The following is a 16554-nucleotide window of genomic DNA, read 5'->3' on the forward strand; positions in this document are numbered from 1 at the left end:
TTTATATTCTCTTCATGGATACAGTGAGAGTGGCCTTTTTATGCTTTAATAGTCTGTAAAATGTCTGATTTATCTTTATGTGTCCACAGAAAATGTGAATGGAAATTGAAATGAAAAAACCCCAACAGTACTGATCTCCCTAACACCACTGTCTTCCTGTTTTAAGCTGGACTCTGAAGTCCTGATTGTTGCTTTGAACTCTATATGTTTTTTTATAGCATTGATAGGTTCATTATGTGAAACTAGTGGTTAGCTAGACAGTCTGTGTGCATAGTGTGTGTGTGGGTGTGTGTGTGTGTGTATTTGTGCTGGCTTATAGGGTGTATGCCTTACATACATCATAAAGACAGTTGAGTCACGGTTCAGGAATGTACTGTAAAATTTACAACACTAGAATCTCTTGTTGAATAAATATACCTGGGGGCCCATGTGATATGATGCTCTTTTGTTTAGTAGTTTTGCCCAGACACTGAGATAAAAATGTAGTGTTTAGATTTTAATTTAGACATTAGATTAAACTCGACCCAGATAGCAAGCTATGGTAATTCAATGTTGAATAATGGCCATAAACCTTGATTTTTGGTTAAGAACGACAATTGATGGTGGCTCACAGTCAAACAATCATTTAATTCTAGCCAGTTAACTAATGTTGAAAAGATGTTATTGAAACAATGTTATTTTGTGGTCGATTTCTAATGATTGAAATGCCAATGTCTTTCGGTGTTTTTCAACCCTGGGCCTCAAGGCACACTGCCCTGCAAGTTTTAGGCATGCCCCTGCTTCAGCACTTATGATGTCAACAGATGGCTGATTAACAGGGTTTGGTTGAATTGCAATCTACTGAATGGGGTTAGGGTTAAGGTTTTTTCAAATGGTGAAAAAAGGTAGAGGCCTTGGGTGCTTCTATATACGCAACAAGAAGGTAAGGTAGCCACTAATCCCGGTCCGTACCAGTTTCATTGACAAACTTGCATAAGATTTGTTTCAAGATCTGAAGCGTTCTGTCAGGCCATCTGACTGAGGATGGTATGTAGTTGACTTCTGGCTCTTAATCCCAAGGAGTTGGTACACGTACTTCAACATAGTGGACAGAAAGTTAGTTCAACAATCAGTGAGGAAAACCCAGCCAATGAGGAGAGCAGTATGAGACAGAAGGGAACTGCTTGGGCTTTTATTGATTTCAAATGAAAGACCTCTGGATATTTTGTAGCCTAATCCAGTATCACAAGCATATAATGATTGCCTGATTTACTTTCTTTCTAGAGGGCCAACAATGTTCATTCCTAGCTGTTCAAATGGAGTGCTGATGATTGGTAATTCCTAATTTAATTTGAAGGTGATTTATGGCTGTACATGCATGAGAGCTTTTTCAGATTTTAATTTGCAAAATATAGTTATCTATTTAATTGTGCTGGGTGGTCACAAATGGTTAGACCAAAATCCAGTTCACGTTTGTGGTTAAATGTAAGAAACTGTTAAAATGTGGAAAGGATATGAAATCTGCAAGGCAGCATACTTTTGATTTTCTCTGCAGGTGACTCGTTTTAGGAACTTAGAGACATGTATGTCTGTAGATTTTATAATCCCACTTATGAAAATATATTTTTTGATAAAGATTATGTTTTCTCTTTCATTAGGAAAAGTGTAGCTTATTTTTGTGGAATGTTAAGCTATTTTTCTTCATCAGGCTTAATCAAGAATCCTAAAACCCAGCCTCTGTTTTAAATTTTGGAGACTTTCTTCTGGCTCAGGTTCAAGAATTCTGTGACTAACAAAGAAAAAATGTTTGTTATAGAAGTTTGGAGCCAGTGATGCTTGAATAATTGGGCTTGCTCTAGAAATGATTTCACCATCACTCATTCTAATGTTATTTGATATATACTGAAAGCTTTAATCACTGTATCTGAAATACTGTAAGCACAACATAATTTTATGTAAAAGATTTTAGTATACAGGCACTCTTACAATGATTTGCAATGCATAGTGTGTGTGGTGCTTGTTTCTGCGGAGGACTGATTCTATAGAAAAATATTACTTTGCTTTTCTGCTACCTGAAAAGAGCCATAAACCGAGTGACTCTTGTGACACGACAAACTTCTTACACCTCTGAGCCAATTAATGATTGACGGCAGAGACGGTCCTGGCCTGTTTGACACCCTGTGCGAACCACCCTTCCGGTTCTTATAGAAAAGGGTCAAAAAAGTTATGAACTACACAAGAAGAACAAAAGAAATGCTGGTAAAAACTCTGAATCCCAGAATGCACTGATTTTTTATTCACAGCCAGGAAGGAGAAGTTAGTGGGAATCCCTGTGATGTCATAGAACAACAAAACTTAAAAAAGGAAAATTTTATCCCAAAGGTTTTGTCCAAAATTCTTGGTATTACCATATTGGAGAATAACCTAAAACATCTGGGATATCAATGATGTTCTTAATGTTCTTATTCATGGAGAAAATGATTGGAAAAGCGCTATATAAGTTCAGTCCATTTACCATTTATGTCTTGTATCATACTTGGGTCCATGGAGTGTTTCTCTCTGTCATCTGCCAAAAGTAGCACTGTAGTTTGTTAGCCGGTGATCAGCAGGTAAAACTGGCTTTTTGTGGTGCCATCTTCCACCTTGAACTGGTTTGTCCTTCTTAAAGCCAAACCATCTTCTCATGACAGATGGCCTTGTCTTGCCACAAGCTCTAAAAAGACAGACCTCTTCTGTCTGTACAAAGCTGTTAGCTTGTTAGTAGTTTGTCTGGCTGTCTTTCTGCAATCACTAACTGGCATGGTACCTGTTGCTTAGTGTATGCATCCACACTTCTGGAATCCCTCCTCAGTGACTTTGCTGGAGAAAACACTCTATGCTAAAATCAGACTTTTGATGTTAGTGAAACATTTATGTTACATTGATAGATTGGTGACCGGCCGATACATGTGAAGGTGATCTTATCTACATCGGCAAAAGTTTTAAAATATCAGAAACTGTCCTCTTCTGCTCTATAGTGAGAGAGGTTTGACTGAAAGAGCGGCCCACCAGATCATGTTTGCAGTTAACAATATTCACACTACAGTTGCCAACTCAGCAACTTTCTTGCTATATTTAGCAACATTTCAGACAAAAAAATTAGTATTGCCAAAATCAAAATCAGCAGGTAAGGCTTTTCAAAGATCTGTAATCGACGATTGGCCAGAAAACTGCAATCAGTGCTAAGTCATGAAACTTTGTCATGAATCAAAGTTTTATGGCAAACTTTGATTAAATTAATTTGTCTCTATTGGATTAGATTAATTCCAATAGCTAAAAATTTTATTTATTCCAGGTGAGTCTTTCTCAGCTGAGAATGTCTACATTGTTTGATGTAAAAACCCATACTGGTCAACCCGTGTCCAGTTTGAGTGAAAGAAGGCGCACACGATCTGCGCTCAGATAAACTTCAGAGATCAAGCTGCGGCAGCGTGCGAGGAAACACCTAGAGACACCAGTGGTGTGACTGATCCACACTCCCAGCTTTGTGGGCTGTGAAATGCATCAACTATAATCCCATCTTTTAGGAATAATTCTGCTCTGCCAGTGAAACTCTCAGTGCACTTTCAGACGCTTGCGGTCCGGGTTATTTAAAAAAAAATTTTATGCTGCTAAATGTGCTAATGACAGAAAAGCAACTTACTGTTACAGGAAAACTGTTTTTCCATGGATAGCTATTATGTATCCTGTTTCTGTGTCTCCAGATTTTTACAGACCAGATATGCTCTCCTGAATCTCCGCCCTGTTTCTTCACTCTATTTATCCTGGTCGTTCACTTTGCCATAATGAACCACAGCCCCAGCCCCCACTTGTCTGAAGGCGGGAAGTCAGCCGGAGGTGGCCTTCTCTGCAGCATCGGTCTGGGGTCGGACCGGGGGATCCGCTCCCCAGACAGCCTGGCCCACACGCCCAGCCCTACTGGGGGAACTCCCAGTTCCAGCCCCCCTCTGTTGCTGTCGCCTGGACTTGGAGGTCTGGGTCTAGGCCCTCTGGGTGAAGGAGTTGGAGGTGACTGGGAGACCAGGGAGGAGTTGAGACTCAGGGAACTGGAGGAAGCTCGAGCCAGGGCAGCCCAGATGGAAAAGACCATGAGGTGGTGGTCCGACTGCACAGCCAACTGGAGAGAGAAGTGGAGTAAGGTGGGAAAAGATTATTGACCCTACTGCAGGTATGATTATCCAGAAAGCCGTTAGTTAAGTGGTGCTGTTCCTGTTTGTCAGGTCCGTGCAGAACGGAACAGAGCTCGGGATGAGATCCGGCAGCTGAGGCAGCGGCTGGATACCCTCACCAAGGAGCTGACTGGCGTCCGGCGGGAGCGGCAGGAACTTGCCACCGAAAACGAGGCGCTACGCCAGGAGACACTGCATCTCCGGGGCGACCCCACTGCTCACCCGGCTACCGGCACATCTTCCTTACCTTTGTCACCTCTCCATCACAGTGCTTCCTCCTCTTCCTCATCTGCTACCCCCTCCTCCCCGGCACCGTCTCTCTCGTCCTCTAAGGTCATAACAGACTGCAAGTTTGAGGAGGGACCACCAGGGTGTCCTGAAGCAGAACCGGTGAGGGATGTGGACTTGGACAGAGAGAAGATGGGCCAGCAGAAGGTGAGAGGCCTTGTTCCCAGTGCTACCAACTTAATATATTCCTTATTTTTATTAATATATGATTAACTTCTGTTTGTTTATTTTCCTTTAAGACTTTTTGAATGACGTTGTGTGTCAATACTCCTAGCTTCAGTTAGCTGGTGGATTCCTTAGCTCACCAACAGAGGGCACAGAATGATTTTATTTCAGTACCTAGTTGAAGGTTCCATCGTCTTCTCTGTGTGCACAAACAAAATCAACTGTCTTGTGTTTTACCTGTTGTACAACACTTTGGTCAACCATGTCTTGCTTTTAAAGTGCGTTGTAAATAAACATGATGTTGTATGGTAAACAGAATTGGACTATCCATCCATCCATCCATCCATCCATCCATCCATCCATCCATCCATCCATCCATCCATCCATGCATGCATACATACATACATTCCCTCCCCCCTCCCTCTCTGCTTACTTGAACTTGGTTTGTGGATTTAACAGATCTTGAAGGGAAAACGAGAGTCCAAGGTGTTCCCAGGCCTAAAGAGTTCTGCAGTACATTCTGTGAGTTCTGGGTTTACCACTAGATCTACTCTGAGGTCCCCTGGGAAAGCTGCCAAAGGAGGCATCTGGAGAAACATTTGAATATTTACCTAAAGTACCTTAGCTGGTTATTTTTGATGTGGACTCGCAGCAGCTTCCCTGGATAAAAGAGCTTCTCAGCTGTTCTCCAAGGTGGAACCCAGTACCACTACAGAAGAAACCCACTTCAGCTGCTGGATCCAGAACCATGACCTCAGCTTAGAGTTAGACCGTATTGTAAAGTAACCCTAACAAACCACGGCAGAGAAGTTAGCCTTGGTCTCTCTCCATTTCCCACTCCATCCTGCTATCACCTTCTGGTTGATGCAGAGTGTGTGGTAGGTAACCTCTCACTGAAGTGGACAGAAGTCACATGTGAGGTACCCCAAGGTTCAAACCGAGGACCCATCTTATTCAATATCTTTGTACTCCCACCAGTTCAGTTTATAACAGGAAATAAGACGAACTATACCATGACACCTGGTGATATCTACATCATGAAACTTGTGTGTGTCTGTGGCCTTGTATTTGATACATTGTAAGGACCAGTTTCCTAACAAATGCTATGTTGAGGGGACCGACTGCTCTTTTGGGACTCAAATGCGAGGCCCCGCAAAAAGAAGTATTGTTTTTAGGTTAAGGGTTACGTTTAGGACAAAGGTGTAATTTAGAGGCGCATTGATTTATCGGCGCCAATTTTCTTAATTGTGAGATTACCTATACTTGAATATAACATCGATCTTATCCCCCGATCTTATCTACCTCAGCGAAGGCCTAAAAATCAACTGTCCTCTACTTTCCTGTGACAAAGGTTTGATTGACAGACCAGCCCACCAGGTCATGTCCTGCACGTTCACAGTTAGCCGTAGTCAGTCCATTGTTTCCAACTCTACAACTTTCTTGCTATATTTAGCAACATTTCAGACAAAAAAATTGGTATTGGCCAAAATCAGAATCGGCAGGTCAGGCTTTTTAAAAATTGGTAATCGGCAATCGGCCAGAAAACTGCAATCTGTTCAGCCCTAGTTTTAATTGAGTTTAGGTTAGGGTTATCCATGTACTAGTAAATGTTGGGTTTAGGGCTAGGCCATAGAAATGAATGAAAAATGAACAGAAGTCATTGTAAAATAAGCTTTATTGTGTCCTCACATACACACACTAAGAGCAATGTTATAATCTTCTTCATATTAAACGTTTCTGAGTTTAAATCACTGACTTTAACGTGGTTGTGCATATTGACCATCAGATTGTTGCGACAGTGAAAAGATGAGTTCACATGTGGGTTTCTAGTTCACCATGATTGTGTGTGGGGGTGTGCTTGTGTGTGTGTGTGTGTGGCTGCTCAGACACAGTTCAGCTTCATTTCCTGCCTCCCTTCATTGTTCCCTCAGAGTGCTTCCACATGTGGTTCAACACAGTTTTGCTCACACTAGGGCCCTCTGGTGCCTGCAATGTAGAACAACAAGTTTCTGTTTAAGTGTGTGTAGCTAAGCTAATGTGATAAAGTAGAAGTGAACTTAGTAGAGGGGTGGGAAGATTGCCTTTATAATTTATACATAATGATTCCAGAATTGTTTACCTGAAAAAAAGGCAAAAAGAGATTTGGGGAAGAGATGAAGCAAAGGCTCCAAGGTCTGTACTGGAAGCCAGATCAGCTCTGTGGAGGATTACTAGCCTAGGCGTGACCAGTCTATTCATTTCTATTCAGTTTATCTGTACACCACCACTTAAACAAAAATAGTCACAATCCAATTTACAGGGGAAAAAACTGGTTCAATTCAGATTTCTATAGCTCAGATTGGTCTAATCTGTTCATAGCAGTTTGTTTCATTCCAACATAGTTCAAGAAATCACCACAACCATCTGACAAATAACTAAATAACTAAAATATGAATTGGGTTGGGTTTTCTTTGAAAACTAAATTCTCCCTGCTGCTGTTGAGGTTGTTTCCAATCATTTATCTTTGTAGCCATTGTTTTGGCCATTCTCATTTTAAATTTGTCTCAATATGATCATTTCTAAGGCTTTTCTTCCTCCTGGTTTGCTGTGTTTCTGATAGTATCGTCCATAACATGGAAATTTCTAATATCAACTGCCATCTTTTCTGGCAGTTGAGAAGATAGCAGTGTATGTGTGTTGTTGTAGCCACCAGCTGGCTACCTGGGAGATGGACATGATGTGGAGATGCAGGAACGGTCAGTGAGGTCTAAGCTAAGACCCCACGATGTTTCACTTTTCTTCCTATAGATTCTGACCTAATATTTGTATTAATGCTGTGATTTAGAGAGTGACTAAAAAATTGTCACTCTCTATTAGTCTATCATACTTTACCAAGCCTCTACTAGGTAAAGAAGAAGGCCAAACTTGACCACATTTATCAACTAACAAGAACATCCATCTTACTTATTGGATCAGCTTTATCTGATAGAACCAGCACCGGTTCTAATGTGGCATGTTACACATGTGTTTTTGAAGAGTTCTGAGTTGAGTTGCTCTTTCCTCATGAGTGCTGTTATTTAATGTAATATTTGACTTTGTTTACCAGCGCTAGATAATCCTGAGTGTTTTGTGCTCAGAGCTCACATTTAGCCTGGAATGAATTTCTCTCCCTCTCTTTAAGGACTTGGAGCTGCTTGAGTCAGTCTTGCATTGTGGAGCACCAGGTTCTGACGCTCAGGACAGCTGGAGCAGTCGGGGTGTCAGCGCAACCTGCTCCCACTCGTCATCATGTCTGAGCCGGCAGGAACGGAGCAGGCAGCTGTGGGAGGACATGAGCTCAGTGGAGGAAGATTCCAGCAAGCTCAACGCCCTGCAGCTCAGACTCGACGAATCGCAGAAAGTCTTGCTGAAAGAGAGAGAGTAAGAGGGAGCAAGCCTTGCTGGGGAATGGGTCACTGTGGGTCACTGGATCGCAGGTTATAAGTTAGATTTGATACCTCTGACATTTTGGGGAACTAACTGCTGTTGTTTTCTTCATTGTTATAGCGATTATCTTCAGTTTGGTGTTGACAAATGGAAAATGTGATTGTGTGACAGAAAGCAGCAGTTTTCCAGTCACTTAGAGAATTCATCTTAAGTTTCTTATCATTATCAGTGAAAATGATACAAAAGCTTAACTGTCATAGTGACTAAAACTGTGATTTAGAATGATTGACTTTTTCATTGAATACTAAAAATGACACAAAATACAGACTCATTCAATAAATAAGAATATTATTGAAAAGTAAATTTATTTCAATAACTAATTTCTAAGTATAGTTTATATAGATTAATTAGACTGATGTTTTAACACCTTTATTTCTCTTAATCATGATGTTCTGCTAACAGCCAATGAAAATGTAAGATTTAAAATTAGAATATACTGTAACATCATACCAATAATTTAAAAAAAAATTTAAAAATCAGAAATCTGGACTTAATGAAAAGTATGTTTAATGCCTACCTAAAGGTTGTTATTTTTAAAAGGTACTTTTAATCTCACAAATGGAACTCTTCATTATGTATTTTCTAATTTATTGAATATGACTGTAGTAAAGGAAGAAGGAACCCAGTCATATCTGATTTTAGTTGAGTAAGGTTAGACCGGTTCTAAAATCAGCCATTGAGACTTAATTAATCTATCAATAAATAGATTTATCGATAAATCTATTTATCGATTTATTTTTAGTTTCTGAAACTTTGTCAAACAAAACCATTAAAAAGGTAGTTTCAAATAAGCATTTGTCTGAATATTGCAAAATCCGGCTAATGGAGGATGCGCTATACTGACTCTTTTATGTGGAAAAACAGATTATGAGAATAAATTTTAAAGATAGCAGTTGCCATTTTATTCAGCCAATAACCCTTCATGTGGTGTTGCTAATGTTTGTTTCTGTTTTTCCCAGAGACAAGCTGGCCCTGAGTAAGAGCATCGAGAGACTGGAGACTGAACTCAGCCAGTGGAAACTGAAATACGAGGACCTTAGTAAAAGCAAACAAGAAGCGCTCAAACAGGTGAGATTGCTGGCAGAGGCTGTGGTTCATGGACTGGACCTAGTCGTCTGATGACAGTCACACACTACTACAGTGATTCCTTTAAACTGTGATGCTTAACTTTGTAACAGGATGATTTACATTTTCAGTCAGAATAAATGTTTTTCTGTTATCACAAAAAAAATAGACAAAAGTTCGTCAAATCACCCAAATCTGCTCCTCTGGTCAGTGTTTGTGAAACTGCACATCAGGTCTGAAACCAGATGGAAGCTGCTGCAGAGTTTCCCCCAGTATTTTATAAGACTGGCGGGCTCACAGGAGTACTGAGACTGCTCTCAACAAAGTGATCATGACATCCACATAAATACAGACTGTGGAAGAACCACAGTGATGGTTCTGTCTGTCTTCAGTGCAGCATTTGACACTGTTGATCATATTATTGATCATAATATTGACATAATACTGAAACGACTGGAGAGTTGGGTCGGACTCTCCGGTCCAGTACTCAACTGGTTTGACTCTTACATAAAAAACAGGGAAACTTCTCTTCGAAGCAGACAGAAGTCACATGTGAGCTAGCCCAAGGTTCTCTTATTCGATATCTATATGCTACCACTAGCTCAGGTTATAACAGGAAATAAGATTAGCTACCATAGCTACTCAGTTGACACACAGCTCTACATCATGAAGAGACCAGGTGACTCTGAACCCATTGAAGCACTGAACTGATGCGTAGAACAAATTAGTGTGTGAATGTGCCATAACTTTCTCCAGCTGGACACAAACAAAACTGAAGTCATTATCTTTGAGCCTAAAGAATTACGATCTAGCGTCAACGCACAGCTTCAGTTATCACAACCATAAACTAGTAGTCAGGCCCAAAACCTGGGAGTAGCGATGGACTCTGAATCTTCAGACCCACATAAAGTGATAGAAGACCAACAAAGTCTTCACATGAAGAATATTTCCAGGATTAGAGGACTAATGTTTCAGCAAGATCTAGAAAAACTAATCAATGCATATATATTTAGTCGCATCAATTACTGCAACATTGTCTTCACAGGTCTGCCTAAATAATCCTCCAGTTGCAGCTGATCCAGAACGCTGCTGCTGGCGCTCTGACTAAAATCAGGAAGATGAAGCACATCACCCAGTTCTAAAGTCCTTCCACCTGCTCCCTATAGCTCAGAGAATAGACTTTAAAATACAGTTGTTAGTTTATAAATCCCACGATGGACTGGCGACCTGTCCAGGGTGTTCCCCGCCTCTTGTCCATTGACCGTTGGATATAGCCACGAGCAACCCTCGCAACCCCTAGGGATAAGCGTTTAAGATGGATAGTTTATAAATCAATGAACAGCTTAGCACCACAATATATTAAAGATCTGCTGTTGTTGTATCAACCTTCCAGACTTCTCTTCTGGACAACAGACTGGACTGGAGATGCAACAGTGAAGCATCTATAAGTAGGGACAGAGCAGACTGGACTTCTTGAGGAAACTAAGATCCTTCAATGTTTGCAGCAAGATGCTGCAGATCTTCTTTAAGTCTGTGGTTGAGAGCGTCATCTCATCTTACGTCATCTGTTGGGGCAGCCGCCTCAGAACCAAGGACCTAAAAAGGCTCAAAAGCCTGATAAAGAAGGCTGGTTCTGTTTGGGTTCTACTCTGGAGATGACTGTGGAACCTCTGGAGATGATGAAGGATTTTACTTTTAAAAAATTATGAACAGCCCTGACCGCCCTCTTTATGAAACTGCCTTGGGAAAACAGAGTGTCTTCAGTTAGAAGCGTCTTCAGATTCCCTCTAATACAAACTGCTACAGGAAATCTTTCCTGCTGACAGCCATCAATGTCTAATAACGCTTTGAAGAATTTGAATTAATATGAGTTACAACCGAATGTAATGTCCTTTTGAGATCAATAAAGTATTTTTGAATTTGAATATGACAAAATGAAGAACTGAGGGAGGAGAAGGCCCTGCTGCTGTTGGACATCTGGAGCTTCTAATCCAACATTTGCTGATCATCTCAGCAGCACTGTCCTGTGTGAAGTCTTTTTGATTCAAACTGATGATGGTTGGAGGCAACCAAACATAAAAAGGAAAGATTTCATTCACCTGCTCTGCAATCAGTTGGGCAAAAAGCTAACTGGGTTGTTTGATATAGAGGAAACGATTTAGACTTGATATGAAGGATGACTAAAACAAGAACAGCCTGAATAATTAAAACAGAATTTTGCTGAAATAGTTAGCATCTTGTTAGCAAAGATTCAGTTTAGTGGTACTGTTGATGTCCCATCTGGGTTTTCAGTGTTTTTTGACAACCTGTTCTATGATTGGCTAAAGACATTTACTGTGTGGAGCCTTAACTCGGCCTGGACAGATCCAGCTGCAAACATCTGGCAACAAGGGCTCCGGGCAGAAAGGGAATGTGGCAGGTGAGGAGGTGCGATGTGGACACAAGTTGCCATTTACATTACTTGCACAAGGAAATATAACTAAAAAATTCACTAGGAGGTGCTGTAGACATAGAAAAAGGAGGTCAAATAAACAGTTATCATTTACAAATAAACAGGTACAAAGTAAAAAGTAAGTAGACAAGATTTAAATAACAGCTTCAAAGATTAATCAGTCAATCAAATTTCAGTAAAAAGGCCAGTCAAAGTGCTTTACATCATAAAAACACAAAAATCAACAATTGAAACATTATTTTGCCAAGTGCCATCATTACACATCAAAATGTTGGTTAGTGTTTCATTTATAATTGTTCAAAAGCAATTCTGAACAGGTGGGTTTTAGTCTTGATTTAAAGGAACTCAGTGTGTCAGCTGTTTTACAATTTTCTGAAAGTTTTTTCCAGATTTGTAATGCATAGAAACTGAATGCTGCTTTTCCATGTTTGATTCTGGTTCTGGGGATGCAGAGCAGACCAGAAGGAAATATAACCTTCTGGTTATATTCGTATAACCAGAAGGTTATATAGAAACCTATAGGCTTGCCACCTCCTCCTTAGGAGAGGTGCCAAGCTGTACAACGATTTATAATCCAACTGTATTCTAAAATCTATTCTTTGAGCTACAGGGAGCCAGTGGAAGGACTGTAGAACTGGGTAATGTGCTCTATCTTCCTGGTTTTAGTGAGAACATCCGCTGCAACATTCTGGGTCAACTGCAGCTGATGATGAATTTTATTAAGCAGACCTGTGTAGATATTGTTGCACTAATCAGTTGTTCAAGATGGCTTCTCTCAGACCTGAGCAGGAGAGGAGAAAGGTGAGGCTTGGAGAGGATAATGTGATGGTTATCCTCTCCTGTGTGTCTACTGTGCTTAGCAAGAGTAGACCACAGAACATGAACCAGAGGTAACACACACCAACACTGGTAAAAAGCCGAGTGAAAACCTTGGAATTGGTTTTACAAGGACACATTTAGCATTGGAAAGAATTCTGCTTTGTTTAATAGCTGCTGTTTTCCCAAAATTCTAAAAATGAAATCCAACTCCTGAAAGATCCATGTTTTTTTAATACTATTCTTGTTTCTTTCGACACCATGTAGCTGAATCTGTTGAAGGAAATGCATCAGGATGAACTAGGCCGCATCTCTGAAGACTTGGAAGATGAACTGGGAGCACGGACCAATATGGATAAAAAACTGGCTGAGCTTCGAGCTGAGGTAAGGTAGCAGGACCACAAGGACAGGTGTGCGTGTGTGTGTGCGTGCATGTGGGGGTGGGTGTGTGTGCGTGCATGTGGGGGTGGGTGTGTGGGCGTGTGGGTGTGCGTTAGGGAATTTCTTGACCAGGGGCCCATGGATTCCACTTTATTGATATCAACTGGTGACAGGTGTTTCATCATGATGAAAAATACACAATGACCACCAAGCTGTTGCTGGATTGTTGTATTAGAGTTAACTTTCTTTTCATAGGAAGGGAGACAGATCATTTTATCACTAAGACATAATAAAACAATGCAAAAGAAATATCAATTTTGAAAAACAAAATAATTATTTTTATTTACAGTTAAGTAAAAACATTTTTACAAGGATTTACACCATTCTCAATAATTGGTAGAAAAATATTTATTATAGCAATCAAACTTTTCCAACTAACTGCTGCTCCAAAATGTTAACAGCACTTGCAGTTAAAGGAAAAATGTCGGCAAAACTCAAGGATTACTTTAAATCTGTATCTGCCATATGTATGACATATTTTTGGTCTTATATGTAGACTCTTGCACACCAAAAAACCCATCAAGTTCTAGAAGCAGCAAAAACCTCCTGGCAGCGTTTTGCTTCCAGGCCGTGCTGTTGACGATCAGCTCATCAGCTGGTCTTTCAGTTGAAAATGATGTGGTTGTTATGACAGCTGACAACTAACCCAAGGAGTTTTACTTACGCCTGTCAAGATAACAAATTTTGCTGGGTGATTAATTCTTCCAGAAATTCATTAACATGACAATGATAATATTGTCATTTTGAGACCAAAATTAATATCATAAAATGGCATAAAAATGCAAATACACCCTTTAAAAAATAATTAAGGTAATTTCTGAAGAACATTTAACACTGTAACTGGAAGACATTTTAAATATACAAAATACATAAACCATAAATAAATGAAATAGATTTTGAAGTCTCTGTAAACAAATTTGCCCTTCAAGATATATTTATCATTTGGCTCACACAGGCTATACTGCCAGTTAAGACTTTTGTGGGGAGAAAAGTATAAACTTACTACTGTGTACTGTAATACACAAATGTTTGCAGCATTTTTCAAAGTGCTGGCTTTTCAGTTAGATTTAAAGGGCATCATGTCTTTTGCGATTAAACAAACTCTTAGTACGCTTTATTTTGCATTGGCCTTTTATATTTAAACACCTCAATGAAAATGGACTGTCAGTAACTTGAGGCACCTGAATGAAACCTTTTGACATTCAATCTCTTTTGTAGGAAGAGAGATACGATGAAAACAAACAAGCAATCTTATCACCCTCATTTTCTTATAGAGCTCATTTTATTTTATCGTGCGATTAATTGATTTATTGTTTATTGCAATAGGCATAGCCATACTGTTCAGCTCACAGTTAGCAGTCAGCCAATTTTGTTTGTTTGTTGTTAGTTTGAGAATAATGTTTCACCAAAGACCAGATTGAAGCCAGTTAGGCTGACTGCTTAGGTGCCAGAATCTCCAGTGTTTCACTCAAATCAGTGTCTAATGACTTCCACATCTAGCTTCAGCTTTAGTCCCCTGCATTTCTATCCTTTGTTCTGCGTTTTTCAGCTGAGCATCTGCCATGTTCTGGGTATCTATGCAACGCTGGATGTGTGGTATCAGGACTAATACTGACTGTATGTTTCCTTCAGATGGAGAGACTGCAGGTGGAGAACGCTGCAGAGTGGGGCCGCAGGGAGCGCTTGGAGACGGAGAAACTGGCCCTGGAGAGGGACAACAAAAAGCTGCGGGCTCAGGTGGAAGACCTGGAGGAGCAACTGGCCAAGAAACGTCGGCAGGCCGCCTCGGCACTTGACACAGACTTGAAGGCCATCCAGAGCGAGTTGTTTGAGAGAAACAAGGTGGGTACCACAAATCTGTAAGCAATCAAAAATTGTTTCCACAGAATTTACAGTAGTAAAGTAAAAAACATAAATTAAAGTAAATTAGTAAATTTATTATTAGTTTTCTGCTGCTTTGCTTGGTATATGCTAGAAAGCAATGGTCAGACTAGCTGTGCACAGACTCAACGCCCAAAACAAACGAGTAGGCTTCAGCTTTGCCACTCCCTCCGGTGGTGGCTCAGGGGAATTACAGGTCCAGGTTGTCATACATTCACTGACTTAAAGTTAAAATGACATGGGTAGGTAACTGAATTTGAGTGGTTGCTGTTCCTTCTCTGACCCGCTGGAGGAGCCAGTGACACTACTTTAGTATAGCCTACATTTAAGAAATGGAAGACAGGGTGTGTGCTGCCCCAGCTCTTTGTTGAAACAAGCATTGCCATTTCCAAACTGTGATTATACATAGTAGTTGAGTTATTATGGTATTATGTTATTATTGAGTTATTATGGATCTTTCAGTTCAGATTGTTGTGCAGCAGCGGCTAAATTCCCTGGTTTAGAAAACAAGCTGTTATGTCTCCCTGCTGGAGGGGCAGACATTAATACGGCTGCTGGATTTCAATGTCATCCAACTCCCGCCACTGAAACTTCATGTATTTGCTTGTAAAAAAAAAAATTAAAACTCAGATGTTCGGCTGACACGTACATGTAAAGCCTATCTTATCTACCTCAACAAAGGTTTAAAAATCAATGGCTGTCCTCTTCTGGTCTGCTGTAAGAGAAGTTTAACTGACAGACCAACACCAACAGGTCATGTCTGCATGTTTACAGTTAAGAATCGTCACCCACTGCTGCCAACTTAACCACTTTCTTGCTATATTTAGCAACATTTCAGGCAAAAAAAAAAACTTTCAGGATCTGTGGCTGTTTGATTTTATGTTATTGTAGGAATGTTAATATTATTATTGTTATTAAGGTCTTACCATATTGGTTCATTCCTTTCTGTGGATTTTCTTGCCTTTCCTCAGTTCTTCTGCTCATCATTCCTCGACCACACAAACCGTTATCTTAATGTCAAACCTTTCTTTGTGTTTGGATGTGCATGTGGTACATTGGTGAGTTGACTTGGATTAAAGACATAAACAATATTATTACAAGATTAATACAAGATGATTTGCCCTCCATCATCTTGGAGAGCAAATCAAGATGATGATTTGAACCTACAGCTCTCATCCACCTAGAGTGGGAGTACTCAGTGTGGCTGAATGACACACTGAGTTGACAGCAGATTCTGTGGTTTATTCAGATCGATTTAAACTTATGAGGGTGAACCTGAGAGCAGAGGAGAACAAGGAAAGGTGGAGAACTCGCTGTGAGACTGGAGCTGGTGCAACCAAAAGGACATCTCTGTAAGAAACAGCTCTGTAGCAAAAACATGGAGGAACTCGCTGTTGCTCTTCTTCATCATTGCACCAGACTAGAGGGTGCTTAGTGGGCTGTTGTGTGTACATTCCTCAGCTCAGCAGCTGCACCATGCATGCTTTATGTTTCTGGAATTTTTATCATGAGATTATTCCTGTGCAATAAAATTCAGATTAATATCAGGGAGTTTTCTCCCTTTTCACTGGTAATACCAATTAGTGTGGCCGACGCTGCAGCTCTCATCTGTCTTCTAGTTCCCACTGATGCAGAGCAAGTTGACAGAAGCTTCTTGGAAGCTCTGTAGGGGGAGCCATTAGGTGAGAGGCAGTGAAGTGCCAAAATAAATCAACAACATCAAGCATGAAAGTGCAGTTGAAGATACTGCATATTTAATGAGTCCATTATCTTCAAACACAGATTTTCCATTGT

The 16554-nt window shown here is 40.3% G+C and overlaps 1 protein-coding gene across 1 annotated transcript in view; it reads left to right on the forward strand.

The window, feature by feature from the left end:
* The window catches only part of ccdc102a (coiled-coil domain containing 102A), a 34558-nt gene that overhangs the window by 12147 nt on the left and 5857 nt on the right, over positions 1-16554 (forward strand). Inside the window, exons 2-7 of the mRNA XM_032561470.1 lie at positions 3723-4157; positions 4239-4622; positions 7801-8039; positions 9065-9173; positions 12706-12822; positions 14512-14721. Coding sequence (XP_032417361.1) covers positions 3804-4157; positions 4239-4622; positions 7801-8039; positions 9065-9173; positions 12706-12822; positions 14512-14721 — 1413 coding nt within the window. The 5' untranslated portion in view covers positions 3723-3803. The remainder of the gene's footprint in view (positions 1-3722; positions 4158-4238; positions 4623-7800; positions 8040-9064; positions 9174-12705; positions 12823-14511; positions 14722-16554) is intronic.

Source organism: Xiphophorus hellerii, chromosome 4, assembly GCF_003331165.1.
Source record: "Xiphophorus hellerii strain 12219 chromosome 4, Xiphophorus_hellerii-4.1, whole genome shotgun sequence".
Taxonomy (NCBI): domain Eukaryota; kingdom Metazoa; phylum Chordata; class Actinopteri; order Cyprinodontiformes; family Poeciliidae; genus Xiphophorus; species Xiphophorus hellerii.